Here is a 22459-nt window from a genome sequence, read left to right on the forward strand (position 1 = left end):
CTCAAACATCCAAATTTCTTCACTGAGAATGAACAATTTCTGAAAATGCAGTTACTTATAACATAAAGCCTGCTTCTTTATGCTGATTACTTAAACTAACTTATCTCGTAAACTAAAACTAACTTAAATTTTATCTCTTATAACGTCCACTTCATTTCATTTAACTGAAATCTAAATTTATGTTGTATGTGAAGGTGGCTAAAGCCAACATCTGGAATAATTCAAAAGGAGGGGACAACCTGAATTATTGGTGCAAACAACAAAACACCAGTATTTTCCCATGCTCATGGGTCAAAAAGGCTCAGCTTACAAAGGCCACATTTACATGATGCGTTCAGGGACTAGCTTCCTGCTTATATCCAACCTGATTTCAAAAGTGTGGAGTTGTTAAGTAATGTGCTATCAGAACATTCCAGTGTGCTTAGTGCAGGGTGTATGTGCAAGCATGTGTGTGTATCGGGGGACAGATAAACCCTCAAGATGTGATAGATGACATCATGATGTAATGGTATCTCTTTGAATTACTATGTTGGGACATGTAGTACAAGCATGTAAGCGTTAGGAGGGTAAACAACTTTGCACTTGACCTTTAAAACCGTTGAACTGTTAAAACAAAAAAAGGGAACAAAAGCATTTCCTCTTTGATGCAGGAGTCTTCTTTTAGACACACACACACACACAGAGTTGGGGGCAGTGGAGAGAAGTTGTTAACACAACATGGTGAACAGCTGCTTATTTACTCATCCAGCAGTTACAGAGCAACATTATCATTCATTTGGAGTTGTGTTTCTTGCCACTGGATGGATGTAAGACACATCACTCTCTATTTTTGGTCTCTGGCGACTTCTGAGGGAAATATCTGGCTCTCTAGCTGCTAAATGCACCACTATATTCACAAGCAAGTCGCTAACATTATCTGCTGTTTGATGCTGAGCAGGTAGTGTACAGTGTTTTTTTAGGTGAGAGTGAACCAAAACAGTAAAGTTGTGGGTCAGGCAGCTAAACAATGAGCTGAATATACTGTAAAAACTCTGTAAAGCCAATGGGAGCTGCAGATTCAGGTGATAATTCACTGTAGGTTCATCAATACAAGTGATACATTGTAATTACTTTACTTTAAGTGATTTTTTTTTGGGATTATTTAACTGTGTAGACACCAAATAACCTCCAATATGAAGGTGCATGTCCAGATTTAAGTTAGACACACTGGTCAATGTGAGGGAGTGTTTTCCTACCCTAAGTAAACACTGAAGTACTTTTTACAAACACTGCATGTCAATCACACACACTGACACACCCTCCCTCTGTGTCTCTACCCCACACAAACACTCAAACTTTGGCCTGGTTTTGGAGCAAAAGAGCCAAGGTCAGAGGTGAACGACTGTGGGAACGTGGAGGTCCCGTAGCGTGAAACTGTCACCGTCCTGACAAACTGGCCTGTAACCTAAACAAGCTCACACTCAGCTCGGGACAATATCCCCGAGAAGAGAGCACAATGCCACTCCACCACTCCACACTGGGCCTGGAACAATACCATACACGCTGAAACAACATCATAGCCGGGCCTCGGCTAAGCCAACATGGCACTGGGTGAACTGAAGCAACACTATTCGGTGAGCAGCACCACACAATGCCTGCAATGGGAAACGATCCATCATGTGCTGACCACAGCTAAATTCATGTCTCAAAGTGTGGGGTCTTTACAAGATTGGATGAGGTTGACAAGCCCTTGTGAGCACTGTGTGTGTACTGTTGCATGTCCACTGTTCTCCTTCAAGACGGAAGGCAGTTAGGGGCATTTAAACTCACAGAGAAGCCTACACAATCAGATATACTGGAATGGCACAGGAAAAAAGCATTGGCGTAAAAATTAAATACGTCTTGATTTTTACATTTTGCCCCATTATTTCTGACGTACACATCCATTATAGCAGAACTCTCAAAACCTTAAACCTGTGTTGTTTAGGTGTACAACAATCTAATCTGTTAACAATTATTTCAAGAAATCAATACACCATCAAGGTGAGGCCTTCAAATTGTTTATTTTGTCCAATCAATGGTCCAAAACCAAAAGTTAAATCGATAAAGAATTGCAGCTTATCAACTAAATTTCAGTGGTTACACAATATTTCCTGTTCAGAACAGGGCCGATTGTCCCTAATATTTTGTTTGTGTATTCCAGCTGGTTAAGCCTGGTGTTGAGCCTGTGTGGTTTGTATCCTAATAGGGGCTACCTCAGACTGAGGCCTGGACCGCAGCCACTGGGCTATTCATGCTTTGTGACCTGATTCGCAGATGCCTCTAAATCCTGCATGCTCACTGCTATAAATCTCTCAAGACTTGTAAACACACAACAACACACATTCACACTCACAGGAAGACATACCAACACACACATAGACACACAATAGCACATAGAAAAAGACACACACTGGATGAATGCCCAGTGATTAGGGCAGAAGGAAACAATTAAAATCATGTGCAGCATTGCATGCATTCAGCCCAGTACATGGAAAATTCCCATCCAGCATCTTGAGGAGAGGAAAAGCAGACTACAGACTGGTACAGAGCGCCATCCGGTGTCCAGATAGGTGAACTGAAGCTGCTTCAGTCCCTGTATGCTGTGTGAATGATGAAATCATTCAATTGGCGATTCTTTTTCATCAAGTAAAAAGCCAAGCATTAAAGAGCAGGAGGGTGGAGGATAAAAGGCATATATTGATTTTTTTCGAATACTGCTTCCACTGGACAATAAGTTTCATCATTCATTTATGAATTCGATCAAATTAATCCTGAACAGATGGCATACAAGTCGATAGATGAAAGTGCCCAAGACCACGGGCCGAGTGTATGAGGCAAGCAGGGTGATATGCAGCCACTCTCTATATCAGCAAGATTTATTAGGTGGATTGTGTGTGTGTGTGTGTGTGTGTGTGTGTGTGTGTGTGTGTGTGTGTGTGTGTGTGTGTGTGTGTGTGTGTGTGTGTGTGTGTGTACTCCCTCATGATATCATAAAGCCTACAGAAATATACAAAGGCTTTGGTTTGGTTTCAGACATAGGAGGGGCACAATAAAGTCAGCTTCTCTCAACAAAATATATTTACACATAAGTATAAGTAATATATTGCACTAACTCCACAAAACCCTACTGTTTAGTTTACTTGATAGAGACTTCATACTTTATAATAAATAATCTTATAATTGAATATTGTGTTGGGTGAGGGGTTTTCAGACATTTGACAGACCACATCTGATGGAGTATACTGGTACCTTGAAGCTTATTTCGGTGAGCGCATAATGATAATTGAAGCCAAACAACTCCTCTCTTCTCTCAACTACATTATGGAAGCTGGATAGTAAGGACAACGTTCATAAAGATTTAACTAATCAAACTGAAACTATAAATGTTTCATTCCATGCCCAATAGAAACTACAGCTTTCAAAATATACATGGCATTTGGAACCCATGTTCATGTGAATATTAAATTAGATAAAAGGCTCCATTCCATTAGTGTCCAAGTAAACCATGTCAGTAAGCCAACATGCACACTACCAGGCAATACCAGCCATTAGTTATATTATTACTTATGTGCTTTTCATGCTATAAGAAGTCTTAATGTCTGTTGCGGGGGGGTGGGGGTGACGTTGCCCCTGTGGATAAACCTGTTTAGGCTAGGTGTTACACTTCATGTGTGCTACAGTTACACACGCTTCAGTTTCTACTGGGCTGGCAATATTAAACCAACAAAAAGAAGAGTTGAACACAATATTGTTAAAGACGTGCTGGCTAAAGAAATGATAATAAGAGCTAACGAAGCAGCAGAAGGCTTAACTTAAAGGTGCACTATGCGTTCCTGCATGATTTCAGTGCAATTTCATTTTTATCTCAAATTGTAGGCATCTGTCCTTGATCTGCTAGCTGCCTGCCCCCTGAATACACTGTGAAAAAGCCCGGTCTCGGGAGACAACACAGGGGTCGTAAACGTCAAACAAACACTAGGGGGACAGGATTATGGATGTATTAAGAGAACTGGATACAGTGTTCGACGGGAAACCCCGTACATTCCAATGAGAGTGCTCAAAAGAGCATAAAGCAAACATGGAGCTCGGCTCTTCCGCGTTGACTGGCCCATGACGTCACGGTGGACATGTGCACCAGCAACAGTTTGTTTGTGTTGTTGTAGCAACCGGTAGCAACATGCTCGTTCATGAGCTTGTCTTTCGTGTCTCTTACAAGTGGCGAACTCATGAACTCGCCGTTTTCATTGTCTAAAATATTCACTAACGTTAAACATTGTGTTTTCGTTGTTCCTGATCGTTTATATGCTTATCTAAATAAACAATTGATGTATTTAGACAACCAAGGAGATTTAATCATTGTGTCATGCTACTAGCTAGCGCTAGCTATTAAGGTTAGCCTGCAGTTTCGTGAACAGAGCTCATCCATGGCTTCATCCCTCATCCACATTACAAGCTTTACAGCATACAGCCCTCAGATGTATCATAAGAGAGAACCAAGGCAATGTAATCACTAGCTATGTCTGTAGTAACGTTATGTAGATATATAGCTAATTATGGTATTACCGTTCTCTTAATACATCCATGCTAGCTACCGCTAATAGCTACTAGCCGATAGCCCCGCCAGTTTGGGAAACGCTTCATACATGACGTTACAAGCATACATACATCCCTCGGGTGTATCATAAGATAATACCATGGATGTATTAATAGAACACATGGTGAATTACAACCATTAGCTCTATCCATTATTACAGCTACAGGACCTCGGGAGAACAGTCATGTGAGCGGGTGGGCGCAGCAAGTTGATGTACCCCCAAACAAATTATCCGCTGAAATATAGAAGTTTCTTTCACCATGCAAAGTCTATGTGAAAAGTCTTTCTGGGCCATGGGGTGCAGTACCACCGTTATCTGATAAGCCCATAGTGGCTTTAAGACATGGCGCTCTTCCTGGGGGCTTGGACAAGATCGGTACCAAAATAAAACAAACACGTTCCAGCCAATCACCGACAAGATGGTTGGGGGAGGGGGTGGGGGTTAGTGACAGTCCGTTAGTCATGACAGTTACAGAAACATGGGGGGAGGGGCAAGCTTGCTCTGTTTTGTTTTAAATTTACTTGAAAAGTCAACAAAAGTAACTTCATGCAGGAATGCATAGTGCACCTTTAAATAATTAGTGAATTTTAATTCCATATCCATAAGTTAAGTTTTTAAATATCACATTATGTCAATGAAAGAGAATGAGGCTTGTTCGTTCCACAGCACCATGTGATCACCCTATCTCTATCCTTGAATCTCTTGATAGGAGCAACACAGCAAATCCTGCTCTACCTGAGGTTGAAACATGCACACAGAGCAGACACATGCCTATTATTATTTTCGCGCACTGAACCTGGCCTGGAAACACCTCGGGATCCCCCAGTCAGAGCTGCTGCCCCTGCGTCGGATAAGTGGACAAAGATGGATGGATGGACTGACCCGATAGCCTGGGCCTACAACTCTTTATTTATGTTCATTTTCTGTGTGCGAGTTTCTCTCCTTCAAAGAGTTTGTTATTTCCCACCTCCTGATACAGCACTTTGTTACTGTTGTCCACAGCCTTGCCTGCTCTCTCCTCCCCCTCATCCTCCTTCCACAGTCTAGGGGTATGTGGGTGAGGCAAAACTACATGATCTATTCAACCGCTGTTACTTCCCCCCCCCCCCCATCTGTTGTTCAACCTTCAGCGCGTAGATATGTTTTGCAACATTTCCACTTTCTTTGGACAGAGCAGCTCTCCCACCCCTAAGTGGGATACCTGCTGGTTGCTGTAAAGTGCTATATAAATACATTCTGATCGATTGATAAGTAATGGTGTCTGTCACTACCCGATGTGAGTCGAGTGCAGATGTGAGTTGTGCATGCTCAGATTTAAACGGTTTAAAATAAAGCATAAGGCATCCGGATCTGGGCTGCAAGTAAGGTGGGCGCGAGTTCTCTTAATACATAATACATTCATGGCGCGAGGTGGGCAGGTCTGTGTCATACTGAAATTTGTGAAATCCATAAAATAATAAACTTTTCTCATTACAAACAATAACAGAAGATGGAAATCATTTCAGAAACGTTTTAGCTATCTATGATTGTTTTATTGCTAACGTTAGCTCAAAACGGCATTCCAAGTGACAGCCTTTGTTGTGTTTGATTGCTAACTTGTAGCCAGCAGTGAACGAACTTGTAGGTCCATTTTTATTGTATTGATATTACAGAAGTCTCTCGTTAGCAAGTTCTTATAGGCTACTTCAGCCTCTAATCTAGAACTGACATCAGGGATTATTGTCGCAAAGTGACGCAAGCACAACTCACATCTGCACTCGACTCACATCGGGTAGTGACAGTGTCAACCAACCCACCCGATCATTGCACCTCATGCCACTGGTACCATGACGACTGCTTAGGCTCTGCTAAAGCCCAGATCCACTAGCCCATCCCTCCCTCATTGCCCAGATAATACAGCTTTTACATGTTTTTAGTGGAACAGCCGTTCCAATGAATACTGAGGATTCTTACAGGGAACAAATTAAAAGCTTCTTCTTTTTCTTTCTACAGGAAAATGTTTGAGATTTTTTTGCATATGTTATAATGGCTAAAAACAGAAAATTGTGCTTTTTTACCATTTACTCAACAGGATAGACAGTGACCTAGTTGCACACTTCCCTCATGCCCCCTCCTCACTAGTCTTCCCGGGTCTACAGCAGCCAGCAGCATGCAGCACTGGCTGGAAGGTGGGGGTCTGTCTGTGTTGTAGGATCAAAGTGGGGGCTTGTGTGTTGGCATGCTTTCCCAGCATTTTAGAAATGGTCTCTAATACCCTGGCTAAACAGGCATTTGGTGCTGGAAAGAGATATTGTATAAATCCTCTGATTCTTGCACAGTTTATTTTCCTGTGCAATAAACTAGACACACTTAATAAATAAATTCAATTTATACATTGAGAAAGCCACTCACTGTGTTTTTAGCCACAGACATTTGTGCCATAAGGATATGGTTCAACACAGTTCCCAGGATAAAAATGCCTTCAAATATCTCGATTTGTGCAGCCAACAGTCCCACACCCAAAAGATATTCAGTTCTCCTCACAGTGGAGAAGCTGGAGAAAATGGCTGAAATGATTAACCAATTATCATAACTGTTGATAGATTTTCTGTTGATTGAATCATTCATTTTTCAAATAATTATTTCAGCTCTAAATTGCACCAAAACTTTGAAAAGCAACAGAAAAGAAGCTAAAATGCATCAAAGAAGAGGAGCTACGTCACTGTGCCACTATCATCGCCAGTATCAGCATCACCAGGGCCAAAACAATCATATTAAGAGGCTTGAAGGAGTGTAGAAAAACCTTAAGTTGCCACAATATGATTGCAACATAAAGCTTCATGTAGCTTAGCTAGATTAAACATCCCACAGATTGTACACAGTGCACACACACCCACCCCAGCTCCTATCAACACTGTCCCATCACTCTGTCCAGCTGGCTGGCAGCTGTAATTCCACAGCTATATTTCTCTAACACATCCTCCATGGAGCACTGTACAGTTACTGTGCCAAAGGTCATTGCCTGCTGCTGCTTTCTCTCCCCCCTCAACATGCAATTTGTCTGACCTGGTTTGAAGCTGAGATTGCCCATAATCCAGCAGATCTGTCCAGACCACAAGGCTCTATATCCATGGTTCCTCACTATTTATAGAGGAAGCCAAAGTAGCTGAGAGAAGACTGGAGGCATGCACACAAACACACCGACGCATACAGTACAGTTACAAAGACACAAGCAGGTACATTTACCCACACACATTCATGCACAAAAGCATTTAAAAAAGGTGATGGTAAGCAAAAAAACTTTAACAACTCCAAACTAATGTTACGGTCTACAAGTGGACTTCAACTCTGCCTTCTCTGAAGAGCAATGTTGCATCTGTCAACACACTCCTGTCTGTCAAGGTTGACAAGTCAAGTATGTTTATATAGTCTTACCAGCATGGCACATTTGAGACAGAAAATAAGCATTCCAAGACCAAACCGGATCTACAATCAATAACAAACGATGCAACAATATCTCAAAGGATTAAACCACTGCACAAGCAACCACGCAACACCAACCTCAAAGAATAATGGATGAAACATTTGAGGGCCAATGCAAACGAGGACTTTATTACCATAAGTGTCGATTCATATATTTCAGTCTTGACAGATTTAAAAAGCAGTGCACAAGCTTTACAACCTGTATAACAGAGACCTTATGCACCTCCCATGAATAAATTAAATCCTGAAAAACCAATGTGATCTATATCTAATGTCATCACCGAGGGCCTGGAGACACTCCCAAGCTTTCCATGTGGAGACAGAAATGGGTTTGGGTTATTCTGGGAGGAGGCCAGATCCAGGAAGCCATTTCACTTAATTAATCACACGTAAGTGTTTATTACAGGGGCTGCGGAGTCATCCTTAATGTCCATAATTAGCTATGTAAGTATGTGTAAAAAATTAGGAGCAGCATAGAACATTCACAGCCCTTTGCCTTCCTCAGAGAAAAACAAGTTAGCTTAAGTTTCTTAACTACAAAAGCTTTCTCTCATTTCTTTAAAGCAGTCAAAGCTGCACAATCTGGATCAAAAAATATTCTGTCTGCTGCACAGCGAAAAATATATTTAACCCATTTCCCAAGTTGCAATTCCACTTTCCTAAACCAAAACGAGATGATTGCTCATTTTGTAGAATGAGAGGCTGGAAAAATAAAAATGCAGTATTATGTATGAAAATATCAAATTTTCTTAGAAAATAACATTAACTAATAGATAGTCTATATCCTCGATGTTCCACTTCCGGGATTGTTCAGGTGCCGCAGGAAATTCCGCCGGATGCATGTCTTTTTGCCGATGTCCTTTTCCTTACGCTTTCTTTGCACTGGAATTTTAAACTCCAGTGGATTTATGAGGACTATGGTTAACTGCTCCTCAGTAGGGCTTGGCATCGTTCAAAATCTTTCGATCTGGTGCCAATTTCGATACCTCAGTTTCAATGCCGGTTCCTTAACAATACTTTTTCCCGATACCATATGTTTTAAAATCCATTTCAACATCAACAAAAATACATTAAAACACAAAACTTTTATTTTATACCTTAATTGTGAATCAAAACAGTTATCAAAATTAAAAAATTCTGGTAACACTGCTCACTGGTTGTGCTTTTCGATACTTAGAAGATACTTAGGATTGGTATCAATCCGAACTTTAAAAATTAACAAAAAAAGAAAGCTTTTTGCCACAACATGAACATATTATAAATAACTAATAAACAAATTACATTGTGTAGAGGCTAATATTGAACTTACTAAAATGCAAAGGAATGTAAAGAACAAAGACTTTTTAGGTCAAACTGCATAATGACAAACCTTTAACAATAAACTTGGTGACTGCCCTGTTGTCAACATTGAACTAATGAAGAACTAACTTAAGTGCAAAGGAATGTAATCGAATTGCCTTGTTGCTGAAAGGTGCTGTAGAAGTTGCCTTGCCTTACAACCTCAGCCTGTCAGTCATCAGGGCACAGAAACCACTGTTGTGCCTGCTTGTCTCAGTGGAAGTGTAAAATAACAGCACGCAACCGCTTTTGGCTCGCCATTAATATCATATCGCAGCAAACGCTGTCTGCGTGAAGTTTTGAAAAACTGTAACCACACTTGAAACCACTTTATCGGCATTGCCGTGACTCACTGTGACTTCAACAAAACTGCAGAGCCGACGTAGTTTTCTCCGTCCGCACCCATGCGCGCGCGTGTGTGTCGGTCAGAGCTCCACTCTGTGTTAATATGCAGAGAGGACAGATAAGCTTGCACTTACGCGCTCAGACACTTGTGGAACCGAAATTTGGCACCGAAAGATAAATAATTTTTCGATACGCATAGGATCCAGGTATTTTTTCCGGTGCCATAAAAGTATCGACGTTTGGTGCCCAGCCCTACTCCTCAGATCGCTGCACGGTAAATTAAGACAGCTAGCTAGACTATCTGTCCAATCTGAGTTTCTCTCGCAGGACAGAAACAACTTTTGAACGTACACATGTTCCACCAAAACAAGTTCCTTCCCGAGGCTATTTTGCAGCGACTCCGTGCAGAGCGCAGCGCCGCCCATGATGATTGTGATTGGTTTAAAGAAATGCCAATAAACCAGAGCACGTTTTTCTCCCATCCTGGAATGCTGTGTGGACTAGCCAGACCCTCGTCCGCAGCGTGTGGAGGATGGTCTGGCAAAGCGAGACTAATAGATAACTAAACCTGATAATTAAACATAGAAAACAAATCACTTACCATCTCTGTTTACATTTAGAAAAACACAGTCACTATTTGGAAAATGGGTTAAAAAAATATTTACTGCACAGCAAACTGAATATTTATTTTAATCCTCACGGGAAATACCTTGAAATACGCAGTTAATGTTGATTTGGGATTTACTGTACATTCTTTACTACATCATTTCATCCCTGTAGGCCATAGATGTGGACAAAATCTCTGGAATCTGAGCAGCACCAGCCTGCATCACAAGAATATGTTGATATGTTTTGAGAGCAACTCTTAATTCAAGTTAGGGTAAAGGGCTAACACAATGGACTAATTACATAACATAAAGAAATCCCTCTCTGTCTCTATCCAGCCGCCCAAGACTGGGCTCCTTTCATCCAGTGAGGGAACATGGTGACCGGAGAGAGAGAGAGAGAGACAGAGAGAGAGAGAGAGAGAGAGAGAGAGAGAGAGAGAAAACTATGGAGTCTGCCCACCTCTTTATCTCTCTTGGTTTGTGTGCATGTGTGTGCATTTGCAGGGTTTTCCCTGACATTATAAGGCTTAGGCGCAGCACCCAAGTCGTTTTTGGTAGCACCTAAGCCAAATGAATGTAAAATCTTGTGAGCATCAAAACTAACTAAATGACTTGATTAAATGACTCAGACTGAATGATTGTAGCTGGTCCCCAATGGACTTCTTCAGCTTAAGTTTTGTCTTTAATTATCTGCTCCAGGAAGGACCGCTTTACTCCCCACAAAATACATGCACCTACAGTACGTCTTTCACAAACCTAGGTTAAACTGTTATGGGAGCCCAACCTCCCTGCAGACATAGAACCCTATTTTCAGCCGTGACCCCATAACCCATAACCTCAGAAATATTGGGGCAACGTAACACAGAAAAACATTCAAGCCCACTCCTTTAACTGTGATCACAGCTTGACCTGCATATTCAGGGTGCCTTGAAAAACAAGGATCAACTCAGATTGCATAAAAAAAGACAAATGCGATAACTGCTAGGGACATAAAAGGTTCTGTGGCCTTTGATGAGAGATGCACATAAATCCCCAGTTAAACCAGAATTTGTGTTATTGTGTTGTTATTTTAAGGATTAAGCAAACTTTAGAGGTGTTGGTAGGTTCAGCCGGTAACTGGTAGTTCTAGGGAATAAGCGTTTTTCCCCAAAATGTCACACTATAGCTTTAAGTGTGTGTGCCATAATGTATTAGCATTTATTTTTTAATGTACTAGCACATACTATTAAAGGCTTTTTTTATTTTCAACCATCTACTGTATATAAGTGTCTGGGATTAGATTTGTTTCATGCCACACAATGGACAAGGTTATTCCTCCTTTTTAAAGTTATTATTAGATTTACTTTCACATAAAATAAAGTGTACAAAATACACTGCAAATTGCACATTGCACATTGGGGCAATAAACTTGCAAAATATTGTTCAAGGCAAACATTTTGCAAGCCCTGAGGGTATTGAGAGACGTTATTCTCTCCAAGCAGGAGGCCTTCCTCTTCTAGAGGAGGGGGTGGCAATGAGGAAAAGACTGTCTGTGCTTTCAAAGATTTTGTCTTAAATCAGTGGATCTGCTGGAATTAGAGGTCTGTCTGAGCCCAAGCACCCCCCCCCCCCTCTCCATCCCTGAAAGGTGTGTGTATGTATGTATGTATGTATGTATGTATGTATGTATGTATGTATGTGTGTGTGTGTGTGTGTGTGTGTGTGTGTGTGTGTGTGTGTGTGTGTGTGTGTGTGTGTGTGTGTGTGTGTGTGTGTGTGTGTGTTGATCAGAGGGTGTCTTCAACTGTGGGACCAGAACGAAAGGAGCTGCCACATTGGGCTCATAAACACACCCTTTGGCAAGTTCACTGCAAATTCAGCTTAGCATAATTCAAAAATACCAGGCAGTGTGTACTGCTGAACCTGCAAAGCAGCTTTCTCCCTCTCTCATCTCTCTCTGCCCCTCTCCTCCACCTTCCAAAAACACTTCACACAAACAGGAATTAATGCCACTGCTAAACAGTCCATTTCCTCAGAATAACAACATGGCAGGTCATCAAAAGTGGTTAGGCTTAGTTGTTTTGTTTGTTATTAGAGGACTCATTAAGTGGTACAAGCCACAGCTAACACCACGCTAAAGCCAGGATAAAACCAATATTTTGTTTACTGCAAATAAATTAGGACAATTTTAACTGACAAAATATAATTCATCCAAAATGCTTAAGCACTGAGATTAATCATCAAAACATATTAACCATGAATATAGATTTTTAAGTCCTGACCACTTCTTATACTAAAGGCTGGTTCAGAAAGAATTGACAATAACATGAATACAGAATCAAATTGAGCTACATGCTGTGACCTGAATCCAAATCACACCGCACCACATCTGCAATAACAACAAAAACTGCATGGCATACTGATAGTGCTGACACTGATTTTAGCTAATATAAGAAGATGAGGTTTATGTCAGCAGATGGTTGTGACAGACCACTGGTCGGTGTGATGTCTCCCCTTTAGCCAGCCCCATTCCTTGTGATATTCCTATGGTGATATTATTAAATTGTTTATACAAATTCTTGACTTGCTCTTCTCTGTGCATGTATGCATGTGGTTGAAGGGCTGGATTGGTGAATACTTGGCTCTTGTTATGTTTAAGTGTTAATGAGTTCATGGTGTTTCATTGTGCCATTAAATGTAATCCACTTGATTAAACATGCATTGGATCTCGATGACGTTCTGACTCAACCACAATGTTTGCAATGCTTATGAAGAGGTGAAGAGAGGAGCAGATGGCAGTAGAACAATACCATAAGCACTAGTACGGGAGGACATATGACAGCACGCAGCTCAATGCAGCATAGAAAAAGAAGCTCACTGGGGTCTCATTATAAGCTATATGAATGTCCTACCTGGACTCCCTGTAGAAGCCGAACACATCGCTCCTTGACATCGTCATAGGGACACCGTTTGGACAGCATGAGGAGGTGAGCCAGGATGTCATTTAGGTCACTCTTGGGAGGGCTTCCCGAGGCTGGGGGGGCCAATGATGGTATGGGCCTGATGGCCTCCACTTTCCTCATGACGTCCTGGCAGATGTTCTCCATGGCTTTAGTTCTGGAGATGGCATCCCGGCTGCCCAGCCGGTCCCATCTCCCCAGAGACTCCTGGTCCTGCACTTCCATCTTTTGATGTAGGACTAACGTTTGTGCTGTCTTACAACAGGCTATGCAACAAATAACACATGAAACAGTCTATGTTTTACATCACAGCATAAAAAAACAAGCTTTAACAATGTTTTTAATGTTATTCTAATGGGGAACTGGGTAAATATTTCTTGAAATCACATGTGAAACTGTTTACAGATAAAAATGACAGGAGGGTCTGTTTTTAAGTAATCCAGCAAATTAAATACCCAATAAATCAAGGTGTTTCATCACAATGATGCAAAAGATCATATAACAATTCAATATTGCTTCAAAGATTTATTGATTTGCAACACTGCCCACAATGGCCTAATGTTAACACTGATATCACATTGATATTAAAAGGCATAGGTACAAATGGTTGACAAATATGCTGTACATTGTCACAGGGTATTGAATATCGACCGACCCTATACTCAGTAAATGTCTTGTTCACAAGAAAAATAATGTGATGATGAATTACATTTTTATGAATGATTTTTATCAATTGTTAAACTAAAGACTCAAACAAAAACAAATATCAGCCGATATATCTATTTGATTTCTAAACTCTGAAATATCGATATCAGTATTGGCCTCAAAAAGCCAGTATCCATCGGGCTGTGGCAGGCATACAGGGATTTAAACACAGAACATGCTGATAACAATATGATTTTTGGTCTGTTACCAACTTCTAAGAAAAAAGCCTGGTTAATGTACTGAGAATAGTACTGATGTCTCAAGCCACCATAATCTGCCAATCACAGTGTCATATCTTGCAAACGAAAATGAACCCACGTTGGTTTATGGTTAATGACTTTATAATCTAAATTTTAGACATATCATGACTGAAAATGTACACGCAAGTGGTCAGTATAGTGAGTGCATCAATCCCTGGCTTCTTTCGTGTCAAGGCTTTCAAGCTGCCCGTTAACAAAGACACGAGTAAAGTACAACAGAACCACGGTCAAAACAACATTCTTACACACAAACCTATCACTGTGGACCAAAAACAAAGAGTGTCATTCTGAAATACTCACTTTATCCACATTCTTTGGTGCCGGTCTTCTGCCACGGGACGCCTTACCACAGCACTGACCAGTAACGTCAGTCCCAGAGTAGAAAAGATAGGAGGCAACAATTTGATGGTAAACATTTGATTGGCAGAAGGAGCCGGCCAATGAGAGGAGTCCCTGGGCATTCTTGGGCGGTGCCGTGTGGATTCTGACACATTTTAGTTGTCATGCTCGCGGGGGAAGGTTTTATGGGAGTTGAATTCTCTTCGTTCGGTGTGTGCTCTTGGAGGGTAGCTCTTAAGAACTACAACTCCCATTATGCACTCCGTGGGCAGCAGCCCCCCCCTTCTCTTGTTTATCAGAAATAGCTAAGACTGGCCGAGAGAGGAAGATGTTGTACATTTCCATTTGATTCGGTTTAAACCTCATTTGTATTTAACTAAACTGCCAAAATTCTCACATAAACGGCCAATATCAGTTAAACAATATAGTACACAACTATCAATGTCAACATGTCAAATTGAAAGAAGTTAAAATTGGATTCGGGTGTGCCATGTATGCAAGTCTGTTTTGGGGACAAAGGTGTTTTTGCTAAATGAGAAAAAAAAGAGAAAAAAAAAACTAAATCTACATAAGATGCCTAAATCTGCAAAAGAAACACAAATACCAATGCAGGTTTTACAGAAAATAGCCTGTTTCCTTTCTTTCAGTGCAGCACACCTGCCACACTGTAGGCATGTTGCCTTTAGCTGCAGCAGGCTATTTGCATACTGCTGTGCAAATGTTTACAGGCTGATTGATTGATTTACTGGCTAAAGACACTTTACTAACCCCTAAGTGATCAAAAAAATGGCATCATCTGTGTTTTGTTGTTGTTGAAAGTGGGCATTTCTCAGCATAATATATACTCCAACTTCCCATGTTGCAGACCAAGCTACTACTGAGGTCACACATACAGTATATATATATATATATATATATATATTAAGAGATGTATGTGTGGTTAATTTAAGAAAAGTGGTCACGGGGTGTATAATATGTATTTTTTGGGGGGGAGGGACTGTTTTCTTTACTTACATGCACAAATTCTTTGTAAAATGTTACATTCTAAAAATAAGGCCTTTAGTTAAATTTTCAGCAATATGTCTGGAAATTATCATATTCTACTATAAATGTCTAAATGCCTACAGCTGCTTAGTCATTATTCTAACCAAACCAGGCAAAATACTTTCAATCCATAAAAGCTGCATGTAGGACTTGTGACCCTTAACATTTCTTAAATCCTGCTGTAGTCCTGCTTTACATTTTTGCCAACAATTTTGCAAGGTTTTAGATTTTTGACTGGTTGTAGATTTTCTTGAAAGGTGAGCGTATTACAAACAGTGAGCATTCACAGAACTTAATGTAACACAGATCACTTTTGTAAGCATCCTTATGAGAAGTAGCCAGCTTGCCAACATGTAGGCTACACTTGTATCAAATATGAAATGTCTTTGAACATGTAATCTGGATGTTATTCATTTTCAATATTTCAACATTTTTATTTTATCTTGCTAAAATGTGTGTGTAGGTCTAGATCAGGGGTGGCGAACCTGTGGCTCGTGAGCCGTATGCGGCTCTTTGCCTGCTCCTGTGAGGCTCTTCCTGTGTGGCTGGGGGCTGTGTCATTGGTTGATTGTTGTTTTTAACTTTTCTGAAACATACAGTATTTCAGATAAGTTAAAAAAAAAAAAAAACACACACATTTGAATGCATCTGCCAATACATTTGCCAATTATTTTAAAATGGAAAATAATGCAGCATTTTGCAGAGCAGAGTTTTGAGGACAGATTCTGCAACCTGAGGAAAAACAGCGGCCACAGATCACCTTCCTCGTTAACCCTTTCACTGCTGAATCAGATTGTTTGAAAGCCCCTTTAGTGACAAATGAGTGAGAGAGTTCTTCGAGTGGTCACAACCGAGTTGAAGCAAGACCTGAAAGGGATTGTGGATAACAAAGACTGTCAGGTTTCCCACTGAGTCAATCTAAGTGAGGAAAAAAACTATGAAAACTGCTACGTATTATGACTGTCATCAGATCTGGAAGACACTGTTGCTGTTGTAGTGTGGACGTGCATGTGTTGTGTGGCTTTTTGCTATGGTGCGTTTTTTTTTTTTGTGGCTCTTTATACCTAACTGGTTGGCCACCCCTGGTCTAGATTGTTTTTGGCTACTATTCTGATCAATTTCACTTTTTCCTTCTATCTAAAGTATATACAAGTGTCAGTTGGTGTCTCTGTGACAGAACCTTCATCAGATATAAGAATTCCTTGAAACATTGAGCATACATTATTAATACATTGACAAGTCTGGAACACTATGGAGGGGGAGGATGAAACAGTGCGCAGACGGAACCACTGTGATGAGAGCGGCGATGGCGAAGAGGAGGGAAATTTAAAAAGGCCGGACTGGTGACAGGCTCGAAGAAATCAGTTAGCTAACGTTGCATAAAAACACAAGCAGCCTCAGAATATTAGCTAGCTACATACAAACATATGATTCGTTTCGAAACGAGTATCAACTTCAGCATCACAAATGGAGACTTATAACGACCAGGTAATGTTCGCAAATCAGCCGTTAGTTACGAATGTGGCTAACACGTAGCCAAGCTTTAGCAATGTTTACTTTCGCTAAATTGTCGTTAGCTGCTAGGTTATCTGCAGCTGCTTTTCTACTGGTTTTGTTACGCACGTTTATCTACAGTAACTTAAGCGAGGGCGGTTGCAAAAGGCGTTACTGCTTTATTCTAAGATAACCAATTATGTCAACGTTATTTGTAACGTTAAACAAAACGGGTTGTTTTCGATTGCGTAACGTTAGCATTTTTTAAATTCCTAAAGCTTTAAGGAGCAAAACGGTGGGCTTGTTTGGAAAACAGCCTTCTTGATGCAGAAGGCTGGTGTAACGTTACAGTAGTTGATCGTCAGATATTTTACCAATAGCAATGTTGATCAGTTAACGTTAGTAATTTAGCGTTAAGTCTTTTACACAGGAAACATACTGAACTTGTCTGGTAACGTTACCTGCTCCACACATGTAGCTAGCTAAGAATTGTAAATTGAATATATTTATTATATTGGTATTGGGCTAGTCAAACAAAAAAACCCAACCAAGACCTCGCCTTGGGCTTTGGGGACTTTTTTTCTTATTAATATATTAGTTTTAACTGTATGGACTAAACAATTAATCGATAATACTCATGAGTTACAACCTTACAGTGTCTAAAAACAAAATTAAATTAAAGCAACCATCTCCTTTTTGTCTGTAGACTTTAGACTCACCCTCCAAAAACAGCTACATTGGGAGCTATTACCAGCCTCCAGACCGGATAGCAATAGCAAGACAGCTGGAGTTCCCTGCCCACTCATCCATCAGCATGGAGCCGCGGATGACCAGCCCTCGGGTGTCTCAAACCAAACTTAATATTGACAGCACAGGTATGCACCCATGATGTCAAGCTTCTTGTCTAACATAATGTTTTTTTTTTATGGCCACCTTCTGCTGGAATTATTAGGTATGCCTTTCTGTTTTTTTTTAACTCCTCTTCAGCTGTTGTTGATGCACTGAAGACCCTCCAGGAGAAAATCAGACGATTGGAGCTGGAAAGGAAGCAAGCAGAGAAGAGCTATAGTCAGTTCTCCCATGATGCTCAGAGACATCAACAGGTCACAGCATCTTACATGGTGCCCAGTCAACCAGCTGCCAGCCTGCCTGAGGCAGATAAGCCTAGCAGGAAAGGTATGTGATGAAGTGTCCAAAGGGAGAAGCCAATGCAAAAGTCTTTTCTGTAGATGTTTTTTGATTGTTATATCTGTGTTTATGATAACAGAGCTGGACTCAAAGCTGCAGTCTGCAGAGTCTCGCTGTAAGGTTCTTGAGAAGCAGCTGGACTACATGAGGAAGATGGTTGAAAATGCTAAGAAGGAGAGGAAAGCCCTCATGGAGAATCAGGTAATCCAAAAGGCTACAAAATGGAAGAAATTAAATTCATGAACAAAACAATTATTAAATGTAGACCCTATAAGACTATACGCCTAATATGATACAGAGAAATTATTTTCTAGGAAACATTCCATTACTTCATAGTTTTGGAGGTACTGTAAGTGGCATAAATGCATGTTACTAAACTGCAATATAATCTCTGTTTACCTCCCCACAAGGCTTCACTACAGAAACGGCAGCCAAGTAGCTCAAACACCCAACCTGAGCAGGAGAAGCTGGAGAAACTTGAATCAGAGTGTCTCAAATTGAGTAGGACCCAAACTCTGGCAGAGGTAATTTACTATAAAGTAAATAGTCTAAACACTTATCATCTTCACAAGCTGAACGATAAGATTATTTCAATGCAATTTTGCTTTCAGACAAAACTTGCCATTCTGGAGCAAAAACTACTGAAAGAAGAGCATGAGCGTAAACTTGTGCAGGAGAAAGCAGAAGAGGTCAGTCCATACACACTTCATCAGCTCAACAATGACACAAGAATCCACATTTTCACTTTGTATTTAATAAAAATAAAAATAAAAAGGTTACATAAAACTCAATGTCTAATAATGGTAAAATGCCAAAAAAGAATCTTGGAAAAAAAGAAAGACAGACTTTAACCATGCTATTATTGCCATGTCCACAGCTGCAGAAGGAGTTAGAAATCAACTTTCGATTGTCGGGGCCAACTACTGAAGAAACAAAGCCAAAGAAGAAAACAAAAAAGACCACCAAGGTGTTTTTCTTACTGATTAAGCTAATTAACTGCCTGTATTTTAGAGTGATGATGAGTTGGTAACAGCTGTCTTCTACCTCAGAAAACCTCCAGACAGAATGAAGTGGCATCACCAAGCGGCCCAAGGCACACAAAAATGCCCTTTGTTGCAGGAACGGTAAGTCAGCACTAACTCTCAAAACATGTAATATTAACTCTTTCCCTTTTTGTTGATTCCTTTTGATTTTCCCTACCTGTCACAGTCGACAAGCCCGAGCCATTCGGTCCACGCTAACATACAAGGTATACTTCACATGATGAAGCACCATCAGCCCCAGCTGTGTGAACGAGTGAGCGCTCTGCACAGGTCTGGTTGTGCAGCCAAGAAAAGCCTCCAAAAGGACTTTGCTCCATCTTCCACCACTTTTCACAACCCTGACAGGGAGCCCGACCGAGCAGATCAGTCACTGGGCTCGCTCTCGGACCTGCTCTTGGCTCTGCAGGATGAGCTAGGACAAATGAGCTTGTGAGTAAGCTTTTTCTATTGTTTTGTTATGAGTTATTGTTTTACACATTTAGTAATCTGTGTGTGTCTGTGTGTGTGTGTGTTTCAGTGAACATCAAGAGTTGGCGCATCAGATAGATGCAACCCAACATCATGAGCAGAGGCGGGATCTGCAGAGAGAACTGGAGAGGTTGGTCGCCAGGATGGAGGAGAAGGGAGCTCAGATCACTAAGCTCCGCAAACACCAGCAGACGGTATGTGAACCATCGCTCAGTACAATGCAGAGGCAGGCTTTGTAGATGTGTGAAAGTGTTGTATGCCAACAGAAATGTAAGTATGTCCAGTGTCTGTTTGTAGTGTCAGTTGATCTCCATCCCTAATTGTGTAGGTGTCTTATGTTTTCATGTCTTCGGCTCTTACACAGGTCCATAAATGGACCCAGAGTCAACCGTGTGCTGAGGAACACACAGCCAAGAAGTTGAGTGGGATCAAGCCACCTGTTCCCTCTCTTGTTAAGGCTAAGAAGAAAGGAAAGAAAGGTGGGATCACTCACAACAACCTGCAGCTTCTTAGAGAGACCCAGAAATTCAGAAACAGCCTAAAACAGGACGACCTCTCCTGGGAAACATGAGGTACTCTGAAAGACCTTTCTGTGTGCAGGCTTTGATGCTACAGCTGGTTGAACCACAAGACTCCCCTTGCTTCCTGGCAGCCTGTTTTTTTCCCTCTCTTCAAATGGCCTCTGGGACATTTTCAGTAACAAATGTAAAGAGGGAATAAAGTGTTTTTGTGTTTCACACAGGACTTGATTATGTGTTACTCATAAAACCTCTTAAGCAATGGGTGATTAACTTTAAATCTTGCACGTACAGGGTTATTCTAGGTAGAGGGTGTATAGTGTATGAATCATGACCTTAACCTGTCTTATCTGAAATTAAGCTGGAGTAATCTATTTTTACTATTTTTTATTTTTAATAAAGCTTATTCTCATTACATATTATAAAAACATTTTTTCTTCACATTTTACTTCTGCCAACACAAATGTTTTTCTCTCTGTTATTGACTCCATACTGAGAACCACTAGGTGGCAGTGCTCATCCTGTCTATTTTACGAATGTGAAGGCTTTTACCCCACACACCGTACAGTTTCAAGTATAATAAAAGGACATAACTTTATAATGTTGCATGCAGCATCAAGCTCCTACTGTCTGTCTGTAATAGAGATGGTCCAAATGCTTTGTGAACTCTGTTACAGCAGCTGGCTGAACAGCTGAGTAAATGTAGCCCTGACCACAGGACAAACGGATGTGGTTTTCATTGCTGTTCACTAGTGGGAGGAACGGTTTTTTGCCAAAGGACTTTGCTATTTTACACTGCCAAAACACCTCAATTCTCTCTCTAAATTCAACTATGATAGCTATTACTCTTCTTAATTGTAGGCTGGTCAAATGACAGGACACATTTCTGGCGTGGATGAGGCTTTTTTTTTTTTTTTTTGCTCTTGTTTTTTTTTTGCTCTTGTTTATTCGAGTCAGCCACCTTTTTATGGGATGAATAACCACATGTGAAACTGCCTCATAACATTCTTGCATTATCTTGTGTGTTATCAGGTCTCAGTTAACATTTCTATTGTCTCATCAGGTCACATTTTTGATGCACAAGAAGCATTTTTGACCTTAAAAGCTAATCTGTCACTCCCTATAGCACCAACTCTACAGTGATTGTTTGCACAGAAATGGTTGCGATAAAAACTAAAATTAAAACTGCAACATCCCAAACTGCCGAGAGAGAGAGAGAGAGAGAGAGATGCATTGTTTCTATGTGCTCCCATATTAGATTATAGAGCATGACTGGACACAGCAATCAGGTTAGCTGAGGCAAGTCAAGACTCCTCCATGCCCACATACAACATCTCTCCTGACCCTGCAGCTCTGATACCTTGTGACAGCACACCCACCTTTTTGCCTGGTGTTGAATAGCAGCGGTGTGTTCGGAGAGCAGTGTATGTAGGAGGGGTGGGGAGATGTGAGTCTGTGTAAAGGGTTTTGTTGTGGATGTGTGAAAGGATTGCCTATAAAGAGCTATCATCATATAACTATAACGATATGTCGACACATTCATTTGCCTACAGTAATTCTTTGAGGTGTTAGAAGTTTACATGAAGAAAAATTGAAAAGTAACATTTTCAGTGTGAATACAAGTTTATTGGTTATTAAAATGTTGGCTGACTGAAGGATTTTCCACCTTAGTGAAAGACCCCATAAGAGATGTTCTTGATAGAGCAGCATAAGCTTTTCTATCTCTGTCCATTAACAGCAGATACTGTGAACTAGGGTTGCAGATTGTTTTTAATGGACACATGAGATAAATAATGGTGTGGTTGTCCAAAAAAGCATTCTCTCCTGAAACTCTTTGGTTCTAGGAAACTGGGCCACTGGAAGAATAACAGTGGCCCAGTGTGCTTAGCACAAACATATTGTATTGTACTGAACTATACGGACCCTGTTTCTTGAGTGTGCACACACAGACACACATGCACGCTAAATTTTCCTTTAGAGCTAACAGTTTGTGCTACATAAGCAGAATCTTGCTGTGACCTTGGAAACTGACCATGTGTCCTGTCAGGAGCATGAAAAACAAACGAGTTGTTTTTTTGTTTTTTTTGGTTTG

General features: G+C 40.7%; 2 protein-coding genes and 1 long non-coding RNA gene across 6 annotated transcripts in view; 2 read left to right on the plus strand and 1 right to left on the minus strand.

The window, feature by feature from the left end:
* The window catches only part of LOC116066242, a 17690-nt gene extending 13755 nt beyond the window's left edge, over positions 1-3935 (plus strand). Inside the window, exon 3 of the long non-coding RNA XR_004108918.1 lies at positions 3821-3935. This is a non-coding gene — a long non-coding RNA (uncharacterized LOC116066242). The remainder of the gene's footprint in view (positions 1-3820) is intronic.
* sesn1 (sestrin 1) overlaps positions 1-14691 on the minus strand; it is a 51408-nt gene extending 36717 nt beyond the window's left edge. Inside the window, exons 1-2 of the mRNA XM_031322166.2 lie at positions 14574-14691; positions 13261-13574 (exon numbers count right to left, since the gene is read on the minus strand). Coding sequence (XP_031178026.1) covers positions 13261-13533 — 273 coding nt within the window. The 5' untranslated portion in view covers positions 13534-13574; positions 14574-14691. The remainder of the gene's footprint in view (positions 1-13260; positions 13575-14573) is intronic.
* Positions 14692-16867: 2176 nt separating this feature from the next.
* On the plus strand, positions 16868-21890 carry cep57l1 (centrosomal protein 57, like 1). Of its 4 annotated transcripts, none has more exons than XM_031322175.2 (12): positions 16868-17144; positions 17857-18025; positions 18138-18326; positions 18418-18539; positions 18749-18862; positions 18950-19027; positions 19216-19305; positions 19388-19462; positions 19548-19810; positions 19899-20043; positions 20214-20328; positions 21626-21890. In XM_031322175.2, exons 1-12 carry the CDS (start codon positions 17124-17126, stop codon positions 21637-21639), a joined length of 1395 nt encoding a protein of 464 aa, XP_031178035.1. In that variant the 5' UTR covers positions 16868-17123; the 3' UTR covers positions 21640-21890. The 4 variants fall into 4 exon arrangements, with proteins under 4 accessions (XP_031178035.1, XP_035851297.1, XP_031178034.1 ...); XM_035995404.1 differs by lacking the exon at positions 21626-21890 and adding an exon at positions 20450-20784; XM_031322174.2 differs by lacking the exon at positions 21626-21890 and having other exon boundaries at positions 20214-20784.
* The last annotated feature ends 569 nt before the right edge of the window (positions 21891-22459 follow it).

Source organism: Sander lucioperca, chromosome 19 (assembly GCF_008315115.2).
Source record: "Sander lucioperca isolate FBNREF2018 chromosome 19, SLUC_FBN_1.2, whole genome shotgun sequence".
NCBI classification, from domain to species: domain Eukaryota; kingdom Metazoa; phylum Chordata; class Actinopteri; order Perciformes; family Percidae; genus Sander; species Sander lucioperca.

Bases quoted from the DNA above. Each gene is read 5' to 3' on its own strand.
- cep57l1 (XM_031322174.2), top strand. From the start codon at position 17,124: ATGGAGACTTATAACGACCAG. The intron at 18,540-18,748 runs GTAATCCAAAAG...CCTCCCCACAAG, and splicing joins AAGCCCTCATGGAGAATCAG to GCTTCACTACAGAAACGGCA. The intron at 20,044-20,213 runs GTATGTGAACCA...GCTCTTACACAG, and splicing joins TCCGCAAACACCAGCAGACG to GTCCATAAATGGACCCAGAG.